This window comes from Colobus angolensis, unplaced genomic scaffold, assembly GCF_000951035.1.
Source record: "Colobus angolensis palliatus isolate OR3802 unplaced genomic scaffold, Cang.pa_1.0 Scaffold50, whole genome shotgun sequence".
NCBI classification, from domain to species: domain Eukaryota; kingdom Metazoa; phylum Chordata; class Mammalia; order Primates; family Cercopithecidae; genus Colobus; species Colobus angolensis.
The window spans coordinates 4,661,964-4,686,677 of NW_012118488.1; the positions used below are offsets into that span (position 1 = coordinate 4,661,964).

The 24,714-nt window shown below is 56.4% G+C and overlaps 1 protein-coding gene across 1 annotated transcript in view; it reads left to right on the forward strand.

Moving 5' to 3' along the window:
• CACNA1G (calcium channel, voltage-dependent, T type, alpha 1G subunit) overlaps positions 1-24,714 on the forward strand; it is a 65,924-nt gene that overhangs the window by 23,157 nt on the left and 18,053 nt on the right. The window contains exons 10-25 of the mRNA XM_011959968.1: positions 5,903-6,054; positions 6,870-7,055; positions 7,174-7,288; positions 7,372-7,527; positions 10,434-10,502; positions 12,016-12,100; positions 12,188-12,381; positions 14,860-15,291; positions 16,156-16,256; positions 16,458-16,581; positions 18,227-18,295; positions 18,442-18,626; positions 19,582-19,708; positions 21,319-21,444; positions 22,312-22,401; positions 23,239-23,431. Of these exons, the coding sequence (XP_011815358.1) occupies positions 5,903-6,054; positions 6,870-7,055; positions 7,174-7,288; positions 7,372-7,527; positions 10,434-10,502; positions 12,016-12,100; positions 12,188-12,381; positions 14,860-15,291; positions 16,156-16,256; positions 16,458-16,581; positions 18,227-18,295; positions 18,442-18,626; positions 19,582-19,708; positions 21,319-21,444; positions 22,312-22,401; positions 23,239-23,431 (2,404 nt within the window). The remainder of the gene's footprint in view (positions 1-5,902; positions 6,055-6,869; positions 7,056-7,173; positions 7,289-7,371; positions 7,528-10,433; positions 10,503-12,015; positions 12,101-12,187; positions 12,382-14,859; positions 15,292-16,155; positions 16,257-16,457; positions 16,582-18,226; positions 18,296-18,441; positions 18,627-19,581; positions 19,709-21,318; positions 21,445-22,311; positions 22,402-23,238; positions 23,432-24,714) is intronic.

Here is a 24,714-nt window from a genome sequence, read left to right on the forward strand (position 1 = left end):
GTGGGGTGGGGCGGGGGAGCGCATCAAAGTGCAGCATCAAAGTGCAGGTGGAGGAACGACTGGCTCCCTTCCAGGAGAGGAAGAGAGACAGTGGGGTGCACAACACAGAGCTCTTTGGAGGAGGGACATGGAGCCCCCCATATAAGCCTGTAACGAGGGGCCAGGTTGGGGGTAGAGCAGAGTCTAGAATATTTGAGGCAGCTCCTAGGGGAGAGAGGAGACCTAAGAAGGGAGGAACCAGGGACTGTGAATAAAGGCATGAGACAGCCATGGGGCCACCACCCGCGGGGAATCACTTGTCCAGTCAGCACAGGTTCGTGCCTCTCTCAAGCGATACTCAGCACTTCCAGAGCTGCAGAGGAGAGGAGGAGGGCAAGGGCACTTACCTGGGCTGGGGCTGGGCAGGGCAGGAGCCCTCGGAAGTCTTTGTCAGAAGGGCAGCCTTTATGTGGCCTGCTGCGGCCCACCATGGTCTAGAAGCTGTCCAGGTGGACAAGGCACAGGGGCTGCAGCTCCAGCATTTTATTATTTATTTATTTTAAGAGATAGAATCTTGATCTGCCCCCTGGGCTGGAATGCAGTGGCTTGATCATAGCTCACTACAGCCTGGAACTTCTGGACTCAAGCGATCCTCCCACCCCAGCCTCCCCAGTAGGTGGAACTGTGGGCACCTGCTACCACGCCTGGCTACAGCTCCAGAATTTTAAGTAGCAGGGGCCTTGGGCCAGCCGTCTTGAAGCTGAGTGGGCACCGTGAGTGTGCTGTGCCTAGTTAGCTTGTGTGTTTACTTTCGAGGGCTTTGGGGAGCTGGGAAAGATCATGTCACCTACACCCCAATGACAGCGGGAGAGGTGGGAGTGGGGGTGCTGGTGAGGGGAAAAAGCTTAGAATGAACTCTGAGGAATGTTATCCTGAGGGGAGAGAGGCAGTGACTGCAGCTAAAGCCTCTCCTTGGCATTGCCTCTGATTAGGAGGCCCTGGGGGCCCTAGCAGTGTGCCCAGTGGGCAGGAGGGCGCAGGAGGGAGGATCCAAGCTGGAAAGCTTCGAGGGGGCTGGGAAAGACCAGGACCATGATCTACATGATGAGGCCTGTGAGATTTCCAGGAAACCTCCTGCCACCGAGGTGTTCTCTGACTTCCCACGCCTCCTTGAAGACTTGCCTCCCACTGACCCAGTGACCCTCACCGCCTCACTGCAGCCTGTCCTGGGTGGGTGGGAGCAGCAGGAAGGCCCATCAAAAGCAGAGGTGAGGTAAGCCGAGGAGTCTGAATGGAAGAGCAGAGATTTCAGAGTCAGTGGAGCAGATGGAAGCTGGGGCGATGGCGGCTGGCTGGGGTAGGGCTTGGGCAAAGCAGGAGTGACTGGTCCAAGCCTCTGCTCAGCTCTGGCCAGGCCTGTCCAGCCCCTCATGCCCTCCCTGCAAGAGGCACATCACTGTCTGCCAGAGCTGACTCTCAGGCCTCCTGCCTGGACCGCTGCAGTATCCTAATTGGTTTCTGTCTCTACCTTCCAAGCCATCCACACGCTGCCACCACTGCAGCCAGATTAATCTTCTTAATACACTGCTTTGCACATCTCCTCCCTCCCTTCCCACCCACCCAGGGCTTCAGTGGCATCGTGATAGGCAGAGACAGGTCCAGCCGGAGTCAGGGAGCAGAGGAAGGCTGTTCCACCTGGCCCTGCCGACCTTGTAGCCTTCTCTCCCACCAGCCCCTCTCACCCTTTGATCTGGGCAGACCACTTGATTCTTGGTTCTGCAGTGTGCCCTGCATACCCCTTCCCTTGCTGCCCCCTGCTGGGGACACCCTCTGTGGACATCCTCCCGGGCTGTCCTCCCCACTGGCCCACTGACCTCAGCCAGGATTGAGCTTCTGTGGCTCCTGGGTTTTGTCCCCAGTGTGGTGTTTAGTTGCAGCCTTGCAGATATCGGTCCTGCCATGTGTGAGCTTGGCCCTGGGCTGGGGTTTCTCACAGGCTTTCACTCCTTTCTTCTGTAGAGCAGCCTCCCAGGAGGTAGTGTTACCCTGCTTAACAGAAGAGGCCGCTGGGGATCTGAGAGGCAAAGGGACTTGCCCCAGGTCACATAGGAAGAAAGTCTCAGAGTTGGTGGTACCTTTCTAACACCAGTGTTCGGCACCCAGAGGGCACACTTAGAGCTAGTTGATGGAGCTGCTATGGGGCTTGGGGAGCCCTTGTGCTGGGAAGTACTGAGCAGCTTACTGCTGTTGTAAGGTGACAGCCCGAGGGGAGGTGTTATGAGATGGGAGATGGAGATTTACAGTCTGCATCAGCACAGACAAGAGACCTGGGGCCTCTGGGTGGGATAAGCTCAAGCTGCCTGGCCTCATTTCACAGAAAGCTCCAATGGGCCTTGACATCTGTGAACAGCAGGAAGGATGCAGGCTAGACCTGGGAAGGGACTTCCACAGCTGGGGACGGCCAGTGAGGGGAGGCTGGCCCCAGCCTGATGGGTTTGTGTCTCTCTGCCTGTGCTCTGTCTGGGTGTATGGTGGGGGTGACGTTGTGGAAAGGGTCTTGAGGGCAGAGATGTAGAGCGAGGCACAACGGATCCAGCTCTGCACCTCTCCAGGAGGGCGGTGTGACCTCCATCAAGGCACCACACCCCTCGGAGCCTCAGTTTCCCAGACTGTCTAGGAGGCTCACAGCCCTCCCTCGTTTCGTTGTGAGCAGGGAGGAAATGAAATCCCAGGAGGAGGTCTTCAGCCTAGTTGGCCTGTGGTGGGCACTGGCAGATGTTGGCTCCACCCCTGCCCCTTTTCAACCGTCATTACAGATCCAGTCCCTGGGGCAACCTTGTGGCTAAGATTGTGTCTCAGTGTCCTCATCCTGCATTTTCAGATCGTTCCCAGCCTCCAATTTAGTAACTTGGACAGACCTGGCTATCTGGGGGAGGAGAGCTCTTTTTTCCGTGGCTCACTGGAGGGAATACCGGGGCCCAGGAGAAGAAGACGCATTGACCCTTAGTGTTGCAGGGAGACTAGAGAGAGCGAGGCAGGGCCCTTTCCACCCGCATCAGGCTGCCCTGTTTCTCCAGGCCCGGAGCCACTTGGCTGGGCAAGAGAGGGGTTCCAGCCTTTGCTGGCACCGCCCTTGACGAGGGCCAATGAGGCAGGCCTTATGGGGCGGCAGGCCTCGCAGGAGCCCAGCATCATCCTTCTCCATGAGCCTCTCGGCGGTGTGCAGGAGAGTGAGGTGTGCACGTGACCACGAGCCGTCGGTACAGACTCCTGAGAGCCCTGTTGATAACACTGGGGAGTGAAGAGAACAGTCTCCTTCTCCACACACAGTAGCAGTTGGACTTTTAGAATTCACTGATTGAGTAAATATGTGACATCAAAAGCTACTGTGTTTTCAGCAACTTTTAAAATAATGTTTCATTAATTTTTATTTTTAGCAGCTTTTTGGGGGTATGGTTTATATGCCATGAAATTTGCCCATTATAAGTGTACCTCGGCTGTGTCTTCACATTGAGTTGGTCTTTATTCCCAGAGCTCTGTTGATTTGAATATAATCTTATCTACATTAGAAGACATGTTGTGTATCCAGTCCACTGTGTGTCTGGATTCACAAGCCCCTTAACATCACCGTGGCTTGGTTCCAAATCCTGACTGTGTAATATTCTAGGAGTCAGAGGGATGTGGGATTGGGCCCCACTCCAGCTCTTCCTGCCCTGTGACTTTGAACTGGTCACCCTCCATCTCTTGGCGTCTTTTGCTCCTCTGAGACTAGCATGGCAGGACTACTGTGTGAATGGCATGAGGGGAGGTGCATGGTGGGCCAGAGAACCCGTAAAACATCATACCTGTGTGGTCCATGTTCATTTTAATCTAATCCAGGGCCCGAAAACACAGCAAGTGGCAGAGTGACAGGGAGGAGGGTTCGCCGACTCCTGCTCCCTGGCAGACCGGACTTGGAAGCACAGAGAGGGGATCCACTTGGGCAGGTGGGGTCTGAGCCCAGGGCTTTATGTGCATTGATCCCGGCCCCACCCCACCTCCCGTACTGTGCTCACGCTGGAGACACTTAATGGCCCTGTGTGACCTGGCTAACCAGGTCAGGTGGCAGTGCCTCCACTCACAATCCATGGAGCAACGACTTACTTGGGATCTGCTGGAGCAACAGGCTCCATGCCATACCGACCCCCATGACAGCCACTCCCCCCTCTGTACAGCTGGCTCTCTGCCTGCCTGCTGGCCCTGGCTCTGCCCCCAGGCCTGTCTTTGTACGGTCTGAAAGCCTATCTCCCTCTGAGTGGCTGTTGACCCTGAGGCCCCCAAATGCCCCTCACCTGCTGGTCAGAAGCCCCTTGTTCCGAGTCTCTCCACCTCCCACCCAAGCTGGCCGCACAAACTAGGGCCATTAGGATACATTTGGTTGTCCCCAGGCCTGGCTGCAGGCTTGGTTGGGCAGCTGGCCAGATGAGGCAGTGAGAAGCAAGGAGAGGCGTCTGAGGGAATGAGGGCCTCATTTGATTGTTTCATTAACCCAAACTTTTTGAGCACCTACTATGAACTTGGCCTCTGCCCTCCAGGCCAGACACCTAGTCTGTCCAGACATCCATCAGGTGGACAGTGGGGTCCATTGAGCCAACCATATCTCTTCTTGCTTCCCCAGCCCTCTGCCTGGCCACACCCCTCCCTTCTTCAACCAGAATCAGGCTTAGGTTGCTCCTGGTCCCCCCACCCTGTGCCACCCCACCCAAGCCCTTGCCTGGGGAGACTCCACAAGCCCTCAGGCGTTCAAGTGCTGCCTTTCTCTGTGTGTTTCTCCCAACTAAGCCTTTCTCTGTGTGTTCACCCCTCACCTTTTCTCCCCTGAACTCCCAGACTTGCCGCCTGGATAATTTATTTTGGCACTGAAGCGTTTAAGCCCTGTTGTGGTTATTCAGCTGTTTTGTGTGTGTACGTGTTTCTAGCAGACACTGAGCTCCTGGGAGGCCGGGCGTGTGGCTGGCATGTTTTTGCAGCTTCTTTAATGCCTAGTGCATTGCTAGGCACTTCATATTGAAAGCGAGGTCACTAGTGATCTGGAATGGCAGATGAGACAGTGTTCATCATTAGTCCTTCTGAGGACTCTCTAGGGTGCATCCTCGGTCCCTATCCCAGATTCGGGTAGGGAGCATGAAAGGAAATACCTCCAGTGTTTCACATTTGGCCAGAGAGGTTGAGAATCTTGCTGAAGGTCACACAGTGAGTGATAGGATAGGTTGTCCCGGGCTCAGGCTGAGGCTCCAGGTGTCTCCTAAACTGTGATAATCCTTCCTGGGTGTCTGGGTGTCTCCATTCTGCCTATCACCATGTGTGCAACTGGGAATGTGTGCATTTCTCTGTGTGTGTGTGTGTGTGTGTCTGGAAGGAAGCAAGAGTAGCCAGCTGTTGTCCAAAAGAAGGCTGCCAAGTCCACAGAGTAATTGTGGAATACGTGTGACGTTGTGTGGGGCTTCGTGACCGGGTGTGTCTGTGAGGCCTTGGCAATCACCCTCTGACATCCGCCAGCATTGTCGTGCTGCTGACCTGGGCCCGCTAGGCTGACACTGTAGCCTAGGTCAAGATGGGACATGCAGCTCCCAGCAGGAGATAGGGCGGAACCCACAGCACAGGCCTCCCGTTAAGCCTGCGGCCCCTGAATCTGAGACCCAGAGCTGGGGAATGGCTGCAGCTATGCGTTTCACGTGGCCCTTTCCTGGAGCCCCTGCCTCTGGGTGCATTTCCTCCTGGAGCCTTTGGGGCAGGGTCCTCCCCATGGGCTTGAGCATCCAGCAACCCCTCCACACAAGCTTGCTGTTCCTGCTCCTCCTCTCCCTGGTGTCCCATGTTTGGAGGACTGGGTCGAGGGGCCCGGGAATAAACCAGCTGCCTCACATCCCACCCTGCCCTGCAGCCCGAGGAGCTTACCAACGCCCTAGAAATCAGCAACATCGTCTTCACCAGCCTCTTTGCCCTGGAGATGCTGCTGAAGCTGCTCGTGTATGGTCCCTTTGGCTACATCAAGAATCCCTACAACATCTTCGATGGTGTCATTGTGGTCATCAGGTATGACTGCGCCCCGCCACTGACTCTCACTTGAGGAATGCCAGCAGGGGTGGCTTGGGGCCAGGGGCAATGCCACCTCTTCCCCTGGGATGGAGGGGTCTGGAGTCAGGCCCCACTGACCCCACAGGATCTGCCATTCCCCCTAGGTGGGGGGCTGTCTGTGTCCTCATGCTCCCTCCATCTCTCTCTTGGCCCTACCTTGCTCATGTGGACCTTGGGCTCACCTCTTCATTGCCCAGGCCCCTCTTCAGTCTCCTCTCCCCACTCCTACCTCTTGTCCTTGACTCCACCCAGGCCTGGGATGGGCGAGGGTTGGGGATTGGCTTTAGAGAGGAGTTGGAAGAAGTACGAGGCCCAGCCAGCTGCCCGGCTCGAAAAGTGCTTGGAAATCATCTCAGACACCAGCAACTTGCTTTAGGGTTTCCAAGACCTTGGGAAAATGCTCCTTCCTCCCCAGGCCTGGGGCCAGGAGAACCACTTTATTGCTTTTGGAATTGGCTTTAGATTTCATTAGAAGAGAACAAAGCAAATATTCCATAACTTGATGCAGTTGCATTGGCCAAATTTAGGGAGGGGGCTGTCTGCTGCCAGGATGTGATCTCTGGCAGGGATGAGAGGGCAGAGGGGGCTGGGCTGTCACCCAAATCCTCACTATCTCGGAGGCTCCTGCTTGGAGGTCTGGGTGCCCACCTGTGCCCCATTTTCTCTTGATGTGCCCGCTCAGCCAGGCCCTTGGGTGCTACTGAGTCCTCTCCGAGGAAGTAGGGGGAAAGAGTGAAGGTGCAGGGGGCTCAGGCTGCCTGCCCCTTTTGCAGCGTGTGGGAGATTGTGGGCCAGCAGGGGGGCGGCCTGTCGGTGCTGCGGACCTTCCGCCTGATGCGCGTGCTGAAGCTGGTGCGCTTCCTGCCGGCGCTGCAGCGGCAGCTGGTGGTGCTCATGAAGACCATGGACAACGTGGCCACCTTCTGCATGCTGCTCATGCTCTTCATCTTCATCTTCAGGTGAGGGCGGCGTGGCACCGTGCCGGCTGAGAGACTGGCCCGGCTGGGGGCAGGAGGGCCTGAGGGGTGGGGAGCACTGGGCTCTGACCCCTAGCTTGTGACCCCCTTGTGCCCACAGCATCCTGGGCATGCATCTCTTCGGCTGCAAGTTTGCCTCTGAGCGGGATGGGGACACCCTGCCAGACCGGAAGAACTTTGACTCCTTGCTTTGGGCCATCGTCACTGTCTTTCAGGTGCGAGGGTAACAGGGCAGGGCGTGGACAGGGGCCGTCAGGTGCTGCTAGTATAGGCCCTGACTCCTGTCCTCTGCCCACAGATCCTGACCCAGGAGGACTGGAACAAAGTCCTGTACAATGGTATGGCCTCCACGTCATCCTGGGCAGCCCTTTACTTCATCGCCCTCATGACCTTCGGCAACTACGTGCTCTTCAATTTGCTGGTCGCCATTCTGGTGGAGGGCTTCCAGGCGGAGGTAACCCGCTGCCCTGCCCACCTCACCCTGCCCACAGCAGTCCCACTTCCGATGGGCTGCCTGTCATGAGCCTCCTCCCTCTGCTGCCAACTTTGGGGGCCTAGGAGAGGTCCCACAGGAAGCGCCTCTTAGACTAAGCCAGGGTGGACCAGGGATGGGAGGCTCCGGGTCTCATGCAGCCCCTTGTCACATGGGACACAGGATGGTTGTGTGGGGTTCCTCCGCCAAAGCTTAGCTACTGAGTAGACATCTGTTTCGGAGTTGGCTAGACCCCTTCCCCAGAGAGGCAGACCAGATAAGTGTCTGCCTGTGGTTCAGCTGGGCTCCTGAGCACAGTGCTCTATGGAACGCCTGGAGAGGACTCCTCTGAGCCGAGGGGTGCAGGAAGCTTGTGTGCAAGTCATCTGAGCTCTGACTGAGCAGATGAAGATGCCACTAAGACCAGGGCAGGGCTTAGCTGCCCAGGGTGAGAAATGAGCCCAATTAGCTACGGGCATGGCAGAGATGAGCGTCCTATTTCCAGCCCAGGCTCCATCACCTTCGTCACAGGCAGCGTCATCAATTAATATTGATTTACATCGATCCTGCCCTTGCCGTGTCAGCAAGCAGCCTCTGCCCAAAGGGCTGCACCCCCTCCTCTCCCTCAGCTCTGCCTCTCTTCCCACCCAAGCCCCTAGACCCACCCCAGCTTGCTGGGGCCTCAAACAGGGCAGTTTGACCCAACCTAGAAATGCTGCAGGTTGGGTCTGGAGAAGCTCTTGGTCCAGTTCTCTCCCGGTGACCCGGATGGAAACTCCCGCTGCGGCCTGGTCTATAAATACCCAGCACACGGTGGAAAAACAAAAATCTATTTTCCGACTCTTTCCCAGTCTTGCAAGGGAGGGCTTTTCCCTGTAGGCCGGCTGGGTTGGTGGGGTGCAGCGTATCTGTCCCACACTGGCCTTTCTCCCTGCTACCGTTTTCAGTCTGTAGTTATCGGTTACCGCATTTCCTCCCCGCTATGGGGCAGCCAGGGCAGCTGGTGGGGAAGGCTTTGGTGATGGCTGTGACTCTTGCAGGAAGGGAGGGACGCCAGTATGCTTCCTGGAATGGGACACTAATTTGGGGGTTCCCTGAGGCCTGAAGAATTAAGGAGCACCACAATGCTCCCACAAGAGCCGGTAGACTCACTCTGCTGCTGCTCAGGGCCTATAAGAGGAGGAGCTGAGTGAGGACCGAGCCTCCTGGCCCCTTCCAAAGGCCGCTCCTGCCAGCCATGGTTCCCTCAGAAAAATTCCCGTGCAGCTCTGTGGAGGGAAATGGAAAACACCACGAGCCTATTCCCCTCCCCTCCTCTGCCACTCAGCCGCCAAGGCGGTCTGCAGGTGCCCAGCACAGATGGCCCCTCCCCAGCACTCGGCCCTTTCAGTAAACACCTTGTTAACTGGAGTGCAGCCCAGCGGCCTGGTTGCTAGGCAACAGCAAAGCTGGAGTGTGGGAATGAGAGCAGCATGGCCCTGGGGCAGCCTGGTCACTCTGGCCCTGCTGGGGGCCTGGGAGCTGCCCCAGTGTGAGGGCTCAACAAGGCCCGGGCAGCCACACCCTCCCCAACCTTTGCAGTGTCAGGACCTTTGCAAGGAGGATCTCACTCAGGATGCGGCGTCTTGGGCTGTGATGCTTCAGGCCTGGGGTGGGATGCAGAAAGGATTTTAAGAACATCCCCTCTCCATGGGAGTGGACAGAAACTGTGGCCTCGGAGTGCCCATGGGAGGGGCTGGGCCAGTTGCTCCACTGTCCTTCACGTGGTGGGCAGGGGTGGGGAGTGTCCTTCGATGCCCATGGCCTGGACACCTCCAAGGCCCCTGCCCTCTCCTGGGTAAGGTTTCAGGGGGCCCCACGGTCTGGCAGGGGAGTCTGGTTTTGCTGTTTTGATAGCCTGGGATTTTTGTTTTTATTTTGACAAATAAGACAACCCACCTTGGCAGAGGAAGTGGCTGCCGCATTTTGGTGGGATTCCCCAGCAGGAGGCCTCAAGGGTAGCCCCCCTGCTGGCCTTGCTACCCTGCCAGGAGCTAGGAGGGGGTGGTCCAGGGACACAGCCTGCTTGGCTGGTGATTTCCTGACTTGCAGGGGGCAGCGCCCTGAATCCCTGTGTGTTTATCATTCACACACTTAATTAAATGAACAGGCAGCAGGCCCTGTGTGAGACCATTAATTAATACTAAACAACATCAGAGCCATCATCTCAGCGTTACTTGTCACATCCCATCTCAAATGGGGCAGCTGGATCTATTCTGATCTGAAGGGACTTAAGCCGAGAGCATGAGATGTTATGAGGCCTGACTTGGCTCTGTGTTGACTCTGACTTTTGTCCATTCCTTTCCCTGCTTCCTACTCATTTCCCAAGCCCACTGCCTCCGAGCCAGTGAGAGGAGAGGGGTGTTCTGAGCCACAGACTCGGGTTCCAGGCCCAGATCCACCTCTTACTCTGTATGATTTGGGGCAGTTTTCTCAACTTCTCCAAATCTCGAGTTTCTCCTGTGTAAGATGGTGATCCTGGAACCTACTTCCTACCTTGCAAGGAAGCCAGCTGGTGTTAAGGAGGTAGTTTCCCATGCCAGGCACACCCTTCATGAATGGTGGCTGTTATTATTAGGATTATGGGGGGACTTGATTCTTTCCTGCCCTTGTCCCCATCTTTTTGGCCTCTGCCCTCACCCTTCAGATTCATTCTGGCCTGAGGGCCTGTAGTTGAATTCTGGAAGGCTGTTCTATCCCCTCTCTGCCCCCATTCCCCGTGTCTCTCATTTCCCCTGCTGTGGGGTTTGCGCCCCTCCTTTTCTTCATCCTCTCTCGACACTGCTGATATCTGAAGGCCCGAGCGCCTGTGACCAGCGGCCCTCCCCTGCCTTCCCCTTTCCCTGTAGGAAATCAGCAAACGGGAAGATGCGAGTGGACAGTTAAGCTGTATTCAGCTGCCTGTCGACTCCCAGGGGGTAGGTACGCGATCATGAGCCGGCATGCCTCCCGTGCCCCGTGCCCCTCCACTCCACCTCCGTGTCTCTGTGCTCGTGTTCACGCTCCGCTGCTGTGCAACCTGTCATAGCCGTGATGGTCGTTGGTGTTGTGAGGTTTGCTTCGATTTTAAGTCCCTTCCCCCTTGAGGACACGGAAGGGAGGTACCTCCTTGCCTCTGTCCCCATCAACCCGCCAAGGGCACCATCTCCATCCCTGCCAGACCGGTGGATGGGCCGGAGAAGGAAGGGACTTAGAATCCTCTGTGTGCACGTGTGTGCGGCACCCCATGTGTGGGGCACCCTGTGTGTGCGTGCCTGTGCTGAGGTCCCGGAGGAGTCCCAGACGTCCGGCTTCAGTGGAGTCAAGATCTGTGGCCATAGACCATACTCCCCCATCTCCCACCCCTTCACCCCTTGCCCCAGGCCCCTGTTGGAGACCCCGCAAGCTGCCTCAGCTCAGGACAAGTCCTTGGAGGATGTGGGGATGGGATGTGGCTCTTGCCAAAATGTACCAATATTTTAAATCACTCTGAGCCTTTGGCCCCTTCATCACCCAGTTAGGTCCAGCTGGCACTCTCAGGGCTGGCTCCCCCTCTGGCCCCATGATGAGCCTGTGCTCTAATGTTCCCTGCCCTGGCACCAGAATTCGGGGCAAAGCCAACATTCCTGTGGGACCCCATGGTGCTGCATATCCCGAGCAGGCCCCTGGAGATCCCACTTGATAATTAAAGGCCTCGTTAGGGCTGTAAACTGAGTTAATGAAAATGATCCCCTGAGATGCCAATTACCCAATATTTATGTCCTTATCAAAAGTAGCAATCAAGTATTTTTTAATAACTTCTTAAGGAGAAGTGTGTAATTACTGGGGAACCTACTGACCTGCTAAGAAGAAAGAAAAAACTGTCCCAGAGACAGGGAGAGAGGTAAAAATGGGGCCAGGGGAGGGGGCTGGGACTTGGGGAAGATGAAGGGAAGACACTGAGGGACTGAAGTGGTGTCCTCGGGCTGAGCTGCTCTGTCTGGGGTCTTTCAATTTCCTTCCAGGGTCCTCGAGTCTGAGGCTCAGGGGAGGGGAGCTGTGGAGAGAAAGCAAAGGGCCTCGAGTGGACTTTTGCAAGAGAGGCTCTAGTGACCACTTCACTCAGGTCCCCAGGACCCCAGCCCCCTCTGGCCTGTGCCACCCACCACCTAGCTCCCCCTTCTCTCCGCAGCCAACCTTGGTGACCGTTCATCCAGGCTGGTTGTGCTGTGGGCTCACATAAGACGTGGCCTTTTCTGAGTTGTGGCTGGAGAGGCAGAGGTGGTGGGGCCCTGGGAAGCCTTGGGCCCTAAGCCTGGGGGGTCTGGCCTGCGCCGGTGCATGCCTCGTGCCGTGGTTGCTGGTTCCTGTGGCCTATATGTGGTGTGTGTGTGTGAAGAGAGGGAGGCCCGGTCCATCCCAACCTCCCCAGCCTGGCCCGATTCCTAATGGTCCGCTGCTTCCCTGCCCTAGGGAGATGCCAACAAGTCCGAATCAGAGGCCGATTTCTTCTCACCCAGCCTGGATGGTGATGGGGACAGGAAGAAGTGCTTGGCCCGTGAGTACCTATCCTGGGGTACGTATGGCTTTGGGCCCTGGGCCAGCCCTGAGTGGACTCGGGATCTCTCCCTCTGTCGCCCTGCAGTGGTGTCCCTGGGAGAGCACCCAGAGCTACGGAAGAGCCTGCTGCCGCCTCTCATCATCCACACGGCCGCCACACCCATGTCGCTGCCCAAGAGCACCAGCACGGGCCTGGGCGAGGCGCTGGGCCCTATGTCGCGCCGCACCAGCAGCAGCGGGTCGGCGGAGCCCGGGGCGGCCCACGAGATGAAGTCACCGGTAGGGGGTGCATGTGGGTACCCTGACCATGGGAGATATTCCAAGGAGGACAGGAGGAAGAGAGGATGGAGGCAGGCGGGTCCAAGGGCATAGCCCCTGCCCCATGGGCTGGACGGGGTCTGGGTGTGCCTGGACAAGCCCCTGGGGAGTCCGAGCCGGTGATGCAAGCCAGGGAAGGAGCCCTAGTCTGGGGGATGAAAGAACAGGGCCTAAGCTGACCTGTTCTGTTCCCTAGCTGAGTGACCTTGGGCAAGACACGACCTCTCTGAGCTGCTTCTGTAAAATGGGGGTGGGGTGTCCCTACCTCCTCAAGACCGAATAATAATAGTAGCAGACCCTCATCTAGGTACTGATTATGTGCCAGACACTCTTCTAAACACTACTCCGAAGCATTTTAAATGCATTTAATCCTCACAGCAACCCTGGGAGGTAGATACCACAACGATTCCCATTTTACAGAGGGGGCTTGAGCTTTAGATTGCAGAAGGGAATGGCAGAGCCAGCATTTTAATCCGGGAGGCTAGTGTTGGTGCCATGCTCTCGTGATTTTATTTATTTTTAATTTTTAAAATTTCACTTTTAATTGACGAATACTAATCATATATATTTATGGGGCACAATGTGACGTTTTGATATATGCATACATTATGGGATGATTACATCAAGCTAATTAGCATATGCATCACTTCACATACTTATGTTTTTGTGTGTGGTGTGAACATTTAAAAATCTACTCTCTTAGCAATTTTGAAATATACATTACCTTATTATTGACTATAACCATCATGCTGTGCAATAAATCTCGAAAATGATTTCTCCTGTCCAACTGAAACTTTGTATCCTTTGGCTAAGCCTTCCCCATTGGCCCCATCCTTACCCCTCCCAACCCCAGCCTCTGCTAATCACCATTCTGCTCTCTACTTCTGTGAGTTCAATTTTTTTGAATTTCACATATAAGTGAGATCATATGGTATTTATTTGTCTTTCTGTGCCTTGTGTATTTCACTTAGCATAATGTCCTCCAGTTCATCCGTGTTGTCACAAATGACAGTCTTCTTTTTTAAGGCTGAATAGTATTCCACAGTGCATGTATGCCATATTTTCTTTCTTTTCTTTCCTTTCTGCTCTGTCGCCCAGGCTGGAGTGCAGTGGCGCGATCTCAGCTCACTGCATGCAACCTCTGCCTCCCAGATTCAAGCGATTCTCCTGCCTCAGCCTCCTGATTAGCTGGGATTATAGGCATGTGCCACCATTCCTGGCTGATTTTTTCTATTTTTAGTAGAGATGGGGTTTCACCATGTTGGCCAGGCTGGTCTCAAATACCTGGCCTCAAGTGATCTGCCTGGCTTGGCCTCCCAAAGTGCTGGGATTACAGGCATGAGCCACTGCGCCTGGCCCATATTTTCTTTATCCAGTCTTCCATTGATGGATACTTAGGTTGATTCCATATATTGGCTATTGCTAATAATGCTGAAATGAAGATAGGAGTGTCCATATCTCGTCCACATACTGATTTCAAATCCTTTGGATAAATACCCAGTGATGGAATTGCTAGGTCATATGGCAACTCTATTTTTAGGTTTTTGAGGAACCTGCAAACTGTTTTCCATAATGGCCGTACTAATTTACATTTCCACCAACAGGACACGAAGGTTCCCTTTCCTCTACATCCTCACCAGCACTTGCTGTCTTTCATCACGTTCATAGTAGCCAATCCAACAGGTGTGAGATAACTCACTGTGGTTTTAATTTGCATTTCCCTGGTGATTAGTGACATTGAGCATTTCTTCATATACCTGTTGGCCATCTGTGTCTCCTTTTTTTTTTTTTGAGATGGAGTTTTGCTCTGTCACCAGGCTGGAGTGCAACAGTTCACTGCAACCTCTGCCTTCTAGGTTCAAGCGATTGTCCTGCCTCAGCCTCCCGAGTAGCTGGGATTACAGGCATGCACCACCACGCCCAACTAATGGGGTTTCATCACATTGGCCAGGCTGGTCTCGAACGCCTGGCCTCAGGTCATCTGCCCGCCTTGGCCTCCCAATGTGCTGGGATTACTAGTGTAAGCCACAGTGCCCGGCCCTGTATCTCCTTTTGAGGAATGTCTATTCAGGCCCTTTGCCCATTTTTTAGATTGGGTTAATTTTTTGCTGTTGAGTTGCGTTTCTTCACCCCATTATATATACTGCCCATGAGCTGATTATAACACTTCTCTTACCAACTAAATGAGGAATGAGCTCTATTCCCATATCTATTTTACAGATGAGAAACAGATGCACAGAGAGGCTTAATAATTTGCCCCAGGTCACTCAGTTGTTTGGGGTGAGCCAGGATCTGAACACGGGCATCAGAGTCCAGAGCTCCTGCTCACACCCCTACACTTGATGTGATGCCAGTGAGGCTCCCAGGAGACCAGGTGCACATGAGAGGACAGGGCTGCTCAGCCCTGCCTGAGACCACTCCTCCCCTGCTCACCCACAGCCCAGCGCCCGCAGCTCCCCGCACAGCCCCTGGAGCGCTGCAAGCAGCTGGACCAGCAGGCGCTCCAGCCGGAACAGCCTCGGCCGTGCCCCCAGCCTGAAGCGGAGAAGCCCAAGTGGGGAGCGGCGGTCCCTGTTGTCGGGAGAAGGCCAGGAGAGCCAGGATGAGGAGGAGAGCTCGGAGGAGGAGCGGGCCAGCCCCGCGGGCAGCGACCGTCGCCACAGAGAGTCCCTGGAGCGGGAGGCCAAGAGTTCCTTTGACCTGCCAGACACACTGCAGGTGCCAGGGCTGCACCGCACTGCCAGTGGCCGAGGCTCTGCTTCTGAGCACCAGGACTGCAATGGCAAGTCGGCTTCGGGGCGCCTGGCCCGGGCCCTGCGGCCTGACGACCCCCCACTGGATGGGGATGACGCGGATGACGAGGGCAACCTGGTGAGGCCCCTGTGGGCACAGTGACCCCTCGCCCCTGACCTTGAAAGAGGGGAGCTGTGCCTGGCCCGGCAGGGTGCGAGGGAGTTACCATTCCAAGCCCAGAGGATATCAAGGGGCACCTGGAAATCGCACTCCAAACAGTCCCTTTTCTCCCTCTGCCCGCCTTGCCAAACCCCAGATCCTTGTCATGCCTATGCCTGGGGCTGCGGCTCTGCCACCCTTGGTGGATATGAATGATTTTGGGCAGATGTGTATGAATCTTTCATGGCCCTCCCCCTGTGACTCAGAAAGACCCATCGCTCATCTCTAGAAACTGATGCCCCCCATCCCCCTTTCTCATCTCAACCTCATCACAAGCCTTGACTTCCCACTTCTTCCATACCCATGTGCCCCTCCCCCAACCCCCTCACCACCACCATTCCCCCCGGGGATGGGGTGCAGTGACCTCAGTGTTAGCACGTGAAGAGTAGGCCCGGTGTCTCCTCAGCTCAGGTGTGTCTCTGAACAGACAGATGTGTGGGGCCAGTGTCTGATAACTGATGCTGCTTCCCAGCCCAGCAGGAAGGGCAGGCGGGGGCTGGGCTGCAGGCAGGGGTGGGGACTGGGGAGAGCAGAGTTGGGGATGCAGGGGAGGAGAGGGAGGAGATGGAGAGGCAAGGAGTCCTCAGGGATGAGGAGGGGGCCTGGCAAGGTTGACAGGGAGATGAGGAGTGTGGCTTTAGGAATAAAGGAAGAGAGGCAGGGCAGAGCCTGGGCCCCAGGTGGGAGAGGGTAGACAAGGAGTGAGGGTCCTGACGCTGCTGAGGAAGGAGCCGGGGAACCTGGAGGCCTGGTCCTGCTCATACTCCAGTGTTTGTTCTGCAGAGCAAAGGGGAACGGGTCCGCGCATGGATCCGAGCCCGACTCCCTGCTTGCTGCCTTGAGCGAGACTCCTGGTCAGCCTACATCTTCCCTCCTCAGTCCAGGTAAGTGACAGGGCAGGGGTCTGACCTGTGTCCCGACCTCTTCTCACGGGAAATTACCCCTGGTGATGCTATCAGGGAGTTGAAGAGTGGCACCCTGCCTGGGGGTGTGAGCGGGGTGGCCTTAGCTGGGAAGGCTCTGGAAGGGTAGGGGCTGTGGGCGGTGCCTCTCTCTTCTCAGCTGTTGCCTCTGTGCCGGGGCAGGTTCCGCCTCCTGTGTCACCGGATCATCACCCACAAGATGTTCGACCACGTGGTCCTCGTCATCATCTTCCTTAACTGCATCACCATTGCCATGGAGCGCCCCAAAATTGACCCCCACAGCGCTGTGAGTCACCGGCCCCACTCAGGGCAAGTCCTCTCCTGGGGTTTGCATTCAGGACCAGTGAGGGAGGCGAGGAGGCCCCAGTTGCTGACCTGCAGGTCACACAGCAGGAAGCGAGGGAGCCAGGACTCTCCCTTAGGTCTCTCACTAGATGCTGGTCCCCAGGACACCCCCTGTGTCCTCTCCTGCCTCAGTTTCCCTTCTATGATACACCAGCCCAGCCGGGTGCTTCATCCCACTCCAGGCTATTTCTCATGAGCCAGAGGCTTGTGGGGCACACGCGTGAGTCGGGGAGTGCTGGGGTGGTGCAGAGGCCGTGTGTAGATGGGGAGGCATCTTGCCCCGTCTGCCTCGGGGCCTTGGGGGCATGCAGAGCGGTCACGGAAGCTGTTTTTGCTCCTGGTGGTCCTTCCAGGTCAAAAACAAGTAGATTTTCAGGGGCCTTAGTGGGGACGTGGGTCACTTCTGCTTGGTTGCGAACCTGTCAGTCCTCCTCAGAAGGAGAGCCAGAGTCCCTGGACATAGCGCCCCAGGGTCAAACCCCTTCAGGGTGGGCCCAGCTGGCCCTGGGAGCTGTCTCTTCCCGGCCTGGCATCATAGCCCTTCACTGTCGGCAGCAATTCTGGTTCCGGAAGGATGGGGGGGTGGCTGTGTTTCCCCTCACGGCATGCTACACCACTTGCTTAGAGGTGGCCAGGGTTTGCCTGTCATCCCTCCTTGCCATCTCCCACACCATTGTTTACATTTCAGTGCTGCTGGGGCTTCTGTTTTCTATTAGAGTTGGGGTGGAGGGAGCCTGAGGAATGGCGGGAGCGGCCCAGGACTAGGCGGGTGAGAGAGCACCCGCATTGGGGACCTCACACCCGGAGTCACAGGGTAAGGCAGGGGCGCTGGCTGCACTCCAGCCTTGGCTGCCTCCCGCCTGAGGCCCTGCTGTAGAGCCCTCTGTCACCATGTCACTGTCTCCACATCTCTCTCACCATCTTCCCACTCAGCTCCTCCATCTCCAGCTCTGTCACCGTACCTGCTCCTCTCCTTCCCTCCTCTCTGTGCTCACACTCTGCCCGCCACCTCTCTAGAGATCTGTGCCTGTCTCCTGGTCACCCAGGGAGGGACTCAGTCCACAGATGCCAGGGAACTACATGGCCTTCCTCCCTGCCCTGCCTCAACCTGGGCCTGGGAGTGCACAGTCTGTGTCAGGACCCCAGGTTCCACTGCTGCTCCATTTCTGGGGCGCACAGCAGGAAAGCAAGTGAAGAGGGGGGGATGGCAGGCAGGGGTCAGAGATCAAGTGAGATCCTGCCACAGTTTTTAAAAGGAGCCAGGGAATAGGGCTTAAGACGTGGGACGGGACGCAGATCACAGCACTGCGGTGCAGATCCTATTCCCCTCTGGCTAAGTGGCTGTAGGGGAAGGGTGCTCTGGTCACAGACAGGGGTGCGACTGTCTGCAGAGCTGCAGGGGAGTCCAGGGACCTGGCACTGGCTCTGTGTGTGTATGAGAGGGGCGTGATCTGCATTGTTGTGGACGGTGGGAGTCGTTTTCTGAGTCAAACGTTAGAAGCAGGTTTTGACTTGTGTATGCAGAGCAGACCTGGCCCAAGGGTGGGGCTTCCTGTCAGGCAAACCTTGTCTTCCCTGTCTCGCAGGAACGCATCTTCCTGACCCTCTCCAACTACATCTTCACCGCAGTCTTTCTGGCTGAAATGACAGTGAAGGTGATGGGGGCTGGTGTTGGCTTGGGCCCTCTGGTTCCCGGTGGGGGTGGAGACGGCTTGGGCTGAGGGTGGGAGGGTTGGCTGCAACGCAGGGCAGGGCTGGGGCCGGCAGGGAGGGCGGCCGGTGACGCGGCGGCGGTCCCCAGGTGGTGGCGCTGGGCTGGTGCTTCGGGGAGCAGGCGTACCTGCGCAGCAGCTGGAACGTGCTGGACGGGCTGTTGGTGCTCATCTCCGTCATCGACATTCTGGTGTCCATGGTCTCTGACAGCGGCACCAAGATCCTGGGCATGCTGAGGGTGCTGCGGCTGCTGCGGACCCTGCGCCCGCTCAGGTGACCCCCTCCCCAGTACCAGAACACCTCCAACAGGTGGCCCTCTCCGCAGGGACACCTCCGACCACCAGTATTCCCTGCCACCAAACAAAAGCCCGCACAGGCCAGCCTTCTGTCTGTGACCCCCACAGGCGATCCTGTCCCTGCCCCAGACAGCACTCAGATTACGGCCCCAGTAATTTCCCTCCAGGCACACACCTGCTTTCCTCCTCTTCAACATGACATATTCCTCAGGGCCGCCGCACCATGTGATGTAAGGTGACTGCAGCCCCGTGCAGCGCACAGCACAAGGGGCCACAAGGGGCCAAGGGGCTCACAGTCTGCAGCTGCAACTCTCCCTTGTGTGGCCCCTAGGAGTGACACTCAGCCCCTCCCCGTGAGGTGACAGACTCCTCTTGCTGGCTTTCCCCATCTTCAGGCCTCTGCTAGGGACCACCCCCAGGTGACATTTCTCCTGGCCAGGGATCTACCCTTTCAGGAATCCCTTTCCAATCAGCCGGTCACCACCCCCAACTCAGATGGTTTTTGGACGGGGATGATATGGACTAATGGCGATGCTTCCCTGACTGTGATAGTCCATCTCCCTCTGTCCCTCCCCCTCTCTGCCTGCTTCCCTACAAGTTTGTCTCCTGGTACCCCCAACCCACAATACACTGCGTCCCTAGGGAACGCCTCACTTGAGTTGAATCCTCCCCACTCCCAGCCCAAACAGGTCATACATTTGACATCCTGGGATGGAGGTGGAGATGTGGGGCACAGGGATCTCTGCCATTTGTTTTGAGAGATTACAGTAGGGGTCCTGATGGCAGGAGTCCTGTGAAAAGAGGACTGTGTTCTGCCACCAGAGGCCAGGAAGGCACCAGTGGCCAAGGTTAGGGGTGGGGAGCAGGGTCAAAGGACAAGGGAGTGTCTGGGCTGGGGAAACCCCTGTCACCTCCCTCTCTCCCCTCCCCAGGGTGATCAGCCGGGCGCAGGGGCTGAAGCTGGTGGTGGAGACGCTGATGTCCTCACTGAAACCCATCGGCAACATTGTAGTCATCTGCTGTGCCTTCTTCATCATTTTCGGCATCTTGGGGGTGCAGGTGTGTGGGGTTCTGGGGGCCAGCTGTGGGTGAAAGCCTGAGGAGGGCCCCTCCCCTTGGCCCCTGGGTCTTATGGCTCAAGCTGCCGCTGCCTTCATTCCAGGCAGGAATAAGCAGGGATGCTCCCATCCAGGCTCTAGGCCCTTTTACCTCCTGGGCATTTTGAAGAAAACTGGGAGACTAGAGGAAGGCCCCAAGGAGGACCGGGGCTGCAGAAAGGCTTCAGGCCATGGGAGCTGCAGGCTGCTGTTCCTGCCCTCTGCACGCACTCCCTGAGCACAGAGGCTGGCCCGCAATCTACTCCGGGATCCCCTCCCTTCCTTCCCGGCTCGAGCACAGTGGGCTGCAGGCCAGGTCTGGGGATCCAGGGCCCAGACAGCTGGGCCAGGTTAGCAGCGTGCTGGCAGGCAGGCGGGTGCAGACCCCAGACGAGGCAGGAAGTGGGGGCTGCTGGGGAAACTTGGCCTTGGGCCCAGGGAGGAGACTTGGCTTTGGAAGAGAAAGAGCCAGAGCTGCCTGCAGGATTCAGCAGACGCCTCAGGGGGCCGGGGAGCCCCTCCATCGTAGTCTTCCAGGGCCCTTGGCTCCAGCTGTTTCAGCTGCAGGGTAGACAGCTGGCTATTCAGGCAGCGTGGGAGCCCCTGGGTGGCTACACCCTCCCCTCCCCGCCCCTCCTTCCCTTGGCTTTCTGGGATGTCCACTCTGCCCTGGGTGGGGGGCTGTTCCCTGGCTTCCTAGAAATCGCTAGCCCTAGGGACCAGGCTGGGGTGCATTTACCAAAGCTGTGTGGTGCCTCTCTGTACACCCTCCCCAATCCCACCCAGTGCTCTTCCCCTTCCCCACTTCCCAGCCTCCTTGGGTCAGTAGAGTGAACCATTGTTGAGCCCAGTCCTTCTGGTGAATTTAGTCTGTTTGGAGCAGTTTGCTCAGGCCCCCGGTCCTGCCTTCCTTTCTTCATCAGTAGTCATAGCCTGGTTTACACTGGAATGAGGGTGAGCTTTCCAATCAGACAGACCTGGATTCGAGCCCTCTTTCTGCTACCTGCTGGCTGTGGGACGTTAGTGAGTGGATTAACTTCTCTGAGCTTCAGTGGTTCTTATCTGTAAAGTGGGGTTGATAATACCCACTCCCCTACCCAGAGTTGCTGTGAGAATTAAATGCCTAGCTCAGCGGTTCTCAAACTTGCGTTTGCGTCAGAATCACCGGAACAGCTTGTTAAAAGATCGCTGCTCCCCCAACTCGGAGTGTATGATTCAGTAGATTTGGGCTGGCCCTGAGAATGTGTGTTTCTAGCATGTTCCCAGATGATGCTGGGGACCCCCACTTGGCACACGCCTGACCTAACCACTGGTGGAAGATGAATGACTGTTACGCGCCTTCACCCTTTCCCACTGCCCGCCCCGATGACCTTTCCTCCCAACTCTTGGAAAGGAAGGGGGTGTCGGCAGGGGAGGCTCCTGTCAGTGTTTCCCTGACTTGACTGACCCCAGAGCAGAGCACCCCACACTCACCCAAAATGTGCCCAGGCTGGTGTGGGGGTGGGGCTCAGGAGTCCCGGGCTTCCTGTGCTCACAGCTCACTTTTCTCTGTCTCTGGGAATGTGTGTCCAGCTCTTCAAAGGGAAGTTTTTCGTGTGCCAGGGCGAGGATACCAGGAACATCACCAATAAATCGGACTGTGCTGAGGCCAGTTACCGGTGGGTCCGGCACAAGTACAACTTTGACAACCTTGGCCAGGTGAGCCCCAGGCTCAGAGGTGGGGCTGTGGTGAAGGAGGCTGGATGGGGCACAGGGCCGTGCTTAATGATACCTGCTGACTCCGGTGGGCTCCAAGAAGAGATCAGCCTTTCACACCCTCTGCTGTCTAACCACCAGCATGTCGCAAAGCCCAGTCCATCCCTCAGGGCCCCAAAAAGTGGGCCCATGGGGTCTCTAGCCATCCTTAAAGATGAAGAAACAGGCTCAGAGAGGGTAAGGGGCTTGCCCAGGGCCACAGCGCTGCATGGTGGAGCAGGAAGCACACGTGGCAGTGGGGACAGGCAGCCCTGGATGTGAATCCTGTGCAAATTCTGACCCCACCGTTGTCAGCTCAATGACCTGGAGCAGCTGACTGACCAGAGCCTCAGTTTCATTAACTGGTGAATGGAGTCATAATAGAATCTCCTTGGAGGTCGCAGTAAGGATGCAATGAGATGATACGTATATTTGTTTAACACGGTGGAAGGGACAGGCATATTGTCAAGATAACTCCTTTCCTCACTCCATATTTGCAGAAACAGAAATGTAGAAAACGAAGTTGCTCACTCAGTTTTGCTTCCCAGACCCACCCTGGTTTTGGTTTCTGGATTTCCAGGGTTTGTGGGTCTCTTGTCCTAGCTGGCGGAGGGCAGAGGGTGTGACCATCTCTCAGGGCCCCTCCAGCTGCAGCTTAGCTATGCAACCCTGAGATGGGGGCTCTCCTGGAGCCTGGAGTGTGACTCCAGCTTGACCCCTCAAGAGCTAAGGTGTTTGGAGCTGATGCAGGAGGCACTTTGGGGGCAGGTAGTAGGTGATTCAGCCACACATCCTAGACTTCAAATATCTCCTTCTCTTCCTCCCCATCAGGCCCTGATGTCCCTGTTCGTTTTGGCCTCCAAGGACGGTTGGGTGGACATCATGTACGATGGGCTGGATGCTGTGGGCGTGGACCAGCAGGTAGGGCTGAGGTGGGCAGAACCCATCTGTGGACCCAGGTCGCTCAGCATGGGCTGATTTCAGGACAGAATGAGCAAGGCAGGGTGGCAAAATGCCATGAAAGAAGCATCACATGTTACAGCAGAGGCTGTTGCTGGTGGCCTGTGGGCCAAATCTGGGCATGTTTTATTGGTCTACAACATGTTTAACATTTTTTGAATTAGTGGTGAATATTTTTAAACTGGTGAATTTGGGCTGTGTGCAGTGGCTCACACCTGTAATGCCAGTGCATTGAGAGGCCTAGGCAAGAGAATCACTTGAGGCCAGAAGTTAAAGACCAGCCTGGGCATCATAGCAAGACCCCCAGCTCTACAAAAACTAAAGACAATTAGCCGGGTGTGGTGGTATCATCTGGAGTCCCAGCTGAGGTGGGAGGGTCTCTTGAGCCCAGGAGTTCGAGGCCACAATAAGCTATGATCGCACCACTGCACTCTAGCCTAAGCAATAGAGCAAGACCCTGTCTCTAAAAAAAGAAAAAAAAAATCGTGAGTTTTACTCAGAGATTCAGATTTGTGTCTACTCAGGAAAAGTCTGAAGATCTGGAAATACTGGGCTTGCATTCCCTCAGGGCAGGAGTCAGCCAGAACAAAGAGGCAGTTTTGGATGGAGAATTACTCTCCCCTTTACCACAGTCCCTGCCCCTCCCTACTGCTTCACATCAAACCCACACCATTCATTTCCATCGCCTGTCAGGTTGCTGTAGCTATTTGGGTTTGCAGGAACCCAGGCTGTGGGCAGCTCCTAAGACAGCTTGCCCTCGGGCTGATGGCTCCGCCTGTCCTTCCTGCTCCCCGCCAGCCCATCATGAACCACAACCCCTGGATGCTGCTGTACTTCATCTCGTTCCTGCTCATTGTGGCCTTCTTTGTCCTGAACATGTTTGTGGGTGTGGTGGTGGAGAACTTCCACAAGTGTCGGCAGCACCAGGAGGAAGAGGAGGCCCGGCGGCGGGAGGAGAAGCGTCTACGAAGACTGGAGAAAAAGAGAAGGAGTAAGGAGAAGCAGATGGCTGGTCGGTAGTCTTTCCACCTCTCTCTGGGTCGTGCTTGACCTTGGCCTTGCGACTGCAGGGGGCTAGGCGCTGGGGCCGGGGGCAGGGAGAAGAGACTCCCTCCTCCTTCCTCACCTCCTTCCCCGCAAGAGCATGTCTGCCTTTAGAGCCAGCATGAAGCAGGCCACTTCAGCCCCATGGGTAGGGGGAGCTGCCCCCACCCTGGGGGCTCCCGGGACCTCAGCATCATCCTCCCCCAGATGATGCCAAATGGGGGTAGACACCCAGCCTCCCTGAGCTTGACTCTCAGAGGAGCCTCATTGGCTGCTCAACTGCCCCATGCCAGCATCCAGAGGCCCAGGGTGGGCAGCAAGCATCTAACCCTGCACCCACCTAGTGTCTGCAGCTGCTGAGCAAGGCCTCAGCAGAACTCAGTAATGGACAACAGCGTGAAAGAGAACCCAGGCACCCCTCCCTCCCTATCTCTAACAAAACTTTCTACCATCATATATGTAAATATATGTATGTATTTTTTTTTGCCAAAGTAAAAAAAAAAAAAAAGCAAAAACGAAAACAAAAAAAGAAAACTCCCCTTGGCTTGGGGAAGTTGTGGAATAACCTGGGGCCCTGCAGCCCCTCACCTCCTCACCTGTGCTCCCCAGCACCTCTTGGCATTGGGTGGGTGAAGCCCCCATTCATCGTCCTCATGCCCTTATGCCACGGGTGGGCCGAGACTAAGTGAGAAGACGGGCCAGGAAGGATGTGAGAGACGCGGCAGGCGCCGAGGCCACTTTGTTTCTGGGCCATCCCCAGGTGCGTCTGCACCTGTCTGCCTCTCTCCCAGGCTCCAGGGCTCCCGTCTGCCTGGTGCAGTGTAATCTCCGCGCCTCTCTCTCTCAGTCACAGCCCACGTCTCTCTAAGTGTCTTTGTGTGTGGGTTTCTCTAAGCCTTTGTGTGTCTGTCTGTGTGTCTCTCTGTTTGGGGTGAGGGTTTCCTATGCTCTCTTCACCTTTTCACAAACCGTCTTCCTTCCGCCGATAAGATGGGTGCGATGGCCTGAGTTTGCCTTTGGTGTGTTCACATGTGAGTACCACCAAATGAGTGAGGGATTGCCGTGCCCCTGCCTCCCCTCTGCCCTCAGCTTTATCTCCCGTGGCCTGGGAGAGGCACTCTGAGGAGGGCAGAGAGTGTGGGAGTTGCAGACGAGGGTGGGGGTGGGAGGGGGCCTGTGTTCCCTGTGAACAGCGGAAGCTGCCCCAGGATGTGGGGGAGACGCTGGCCT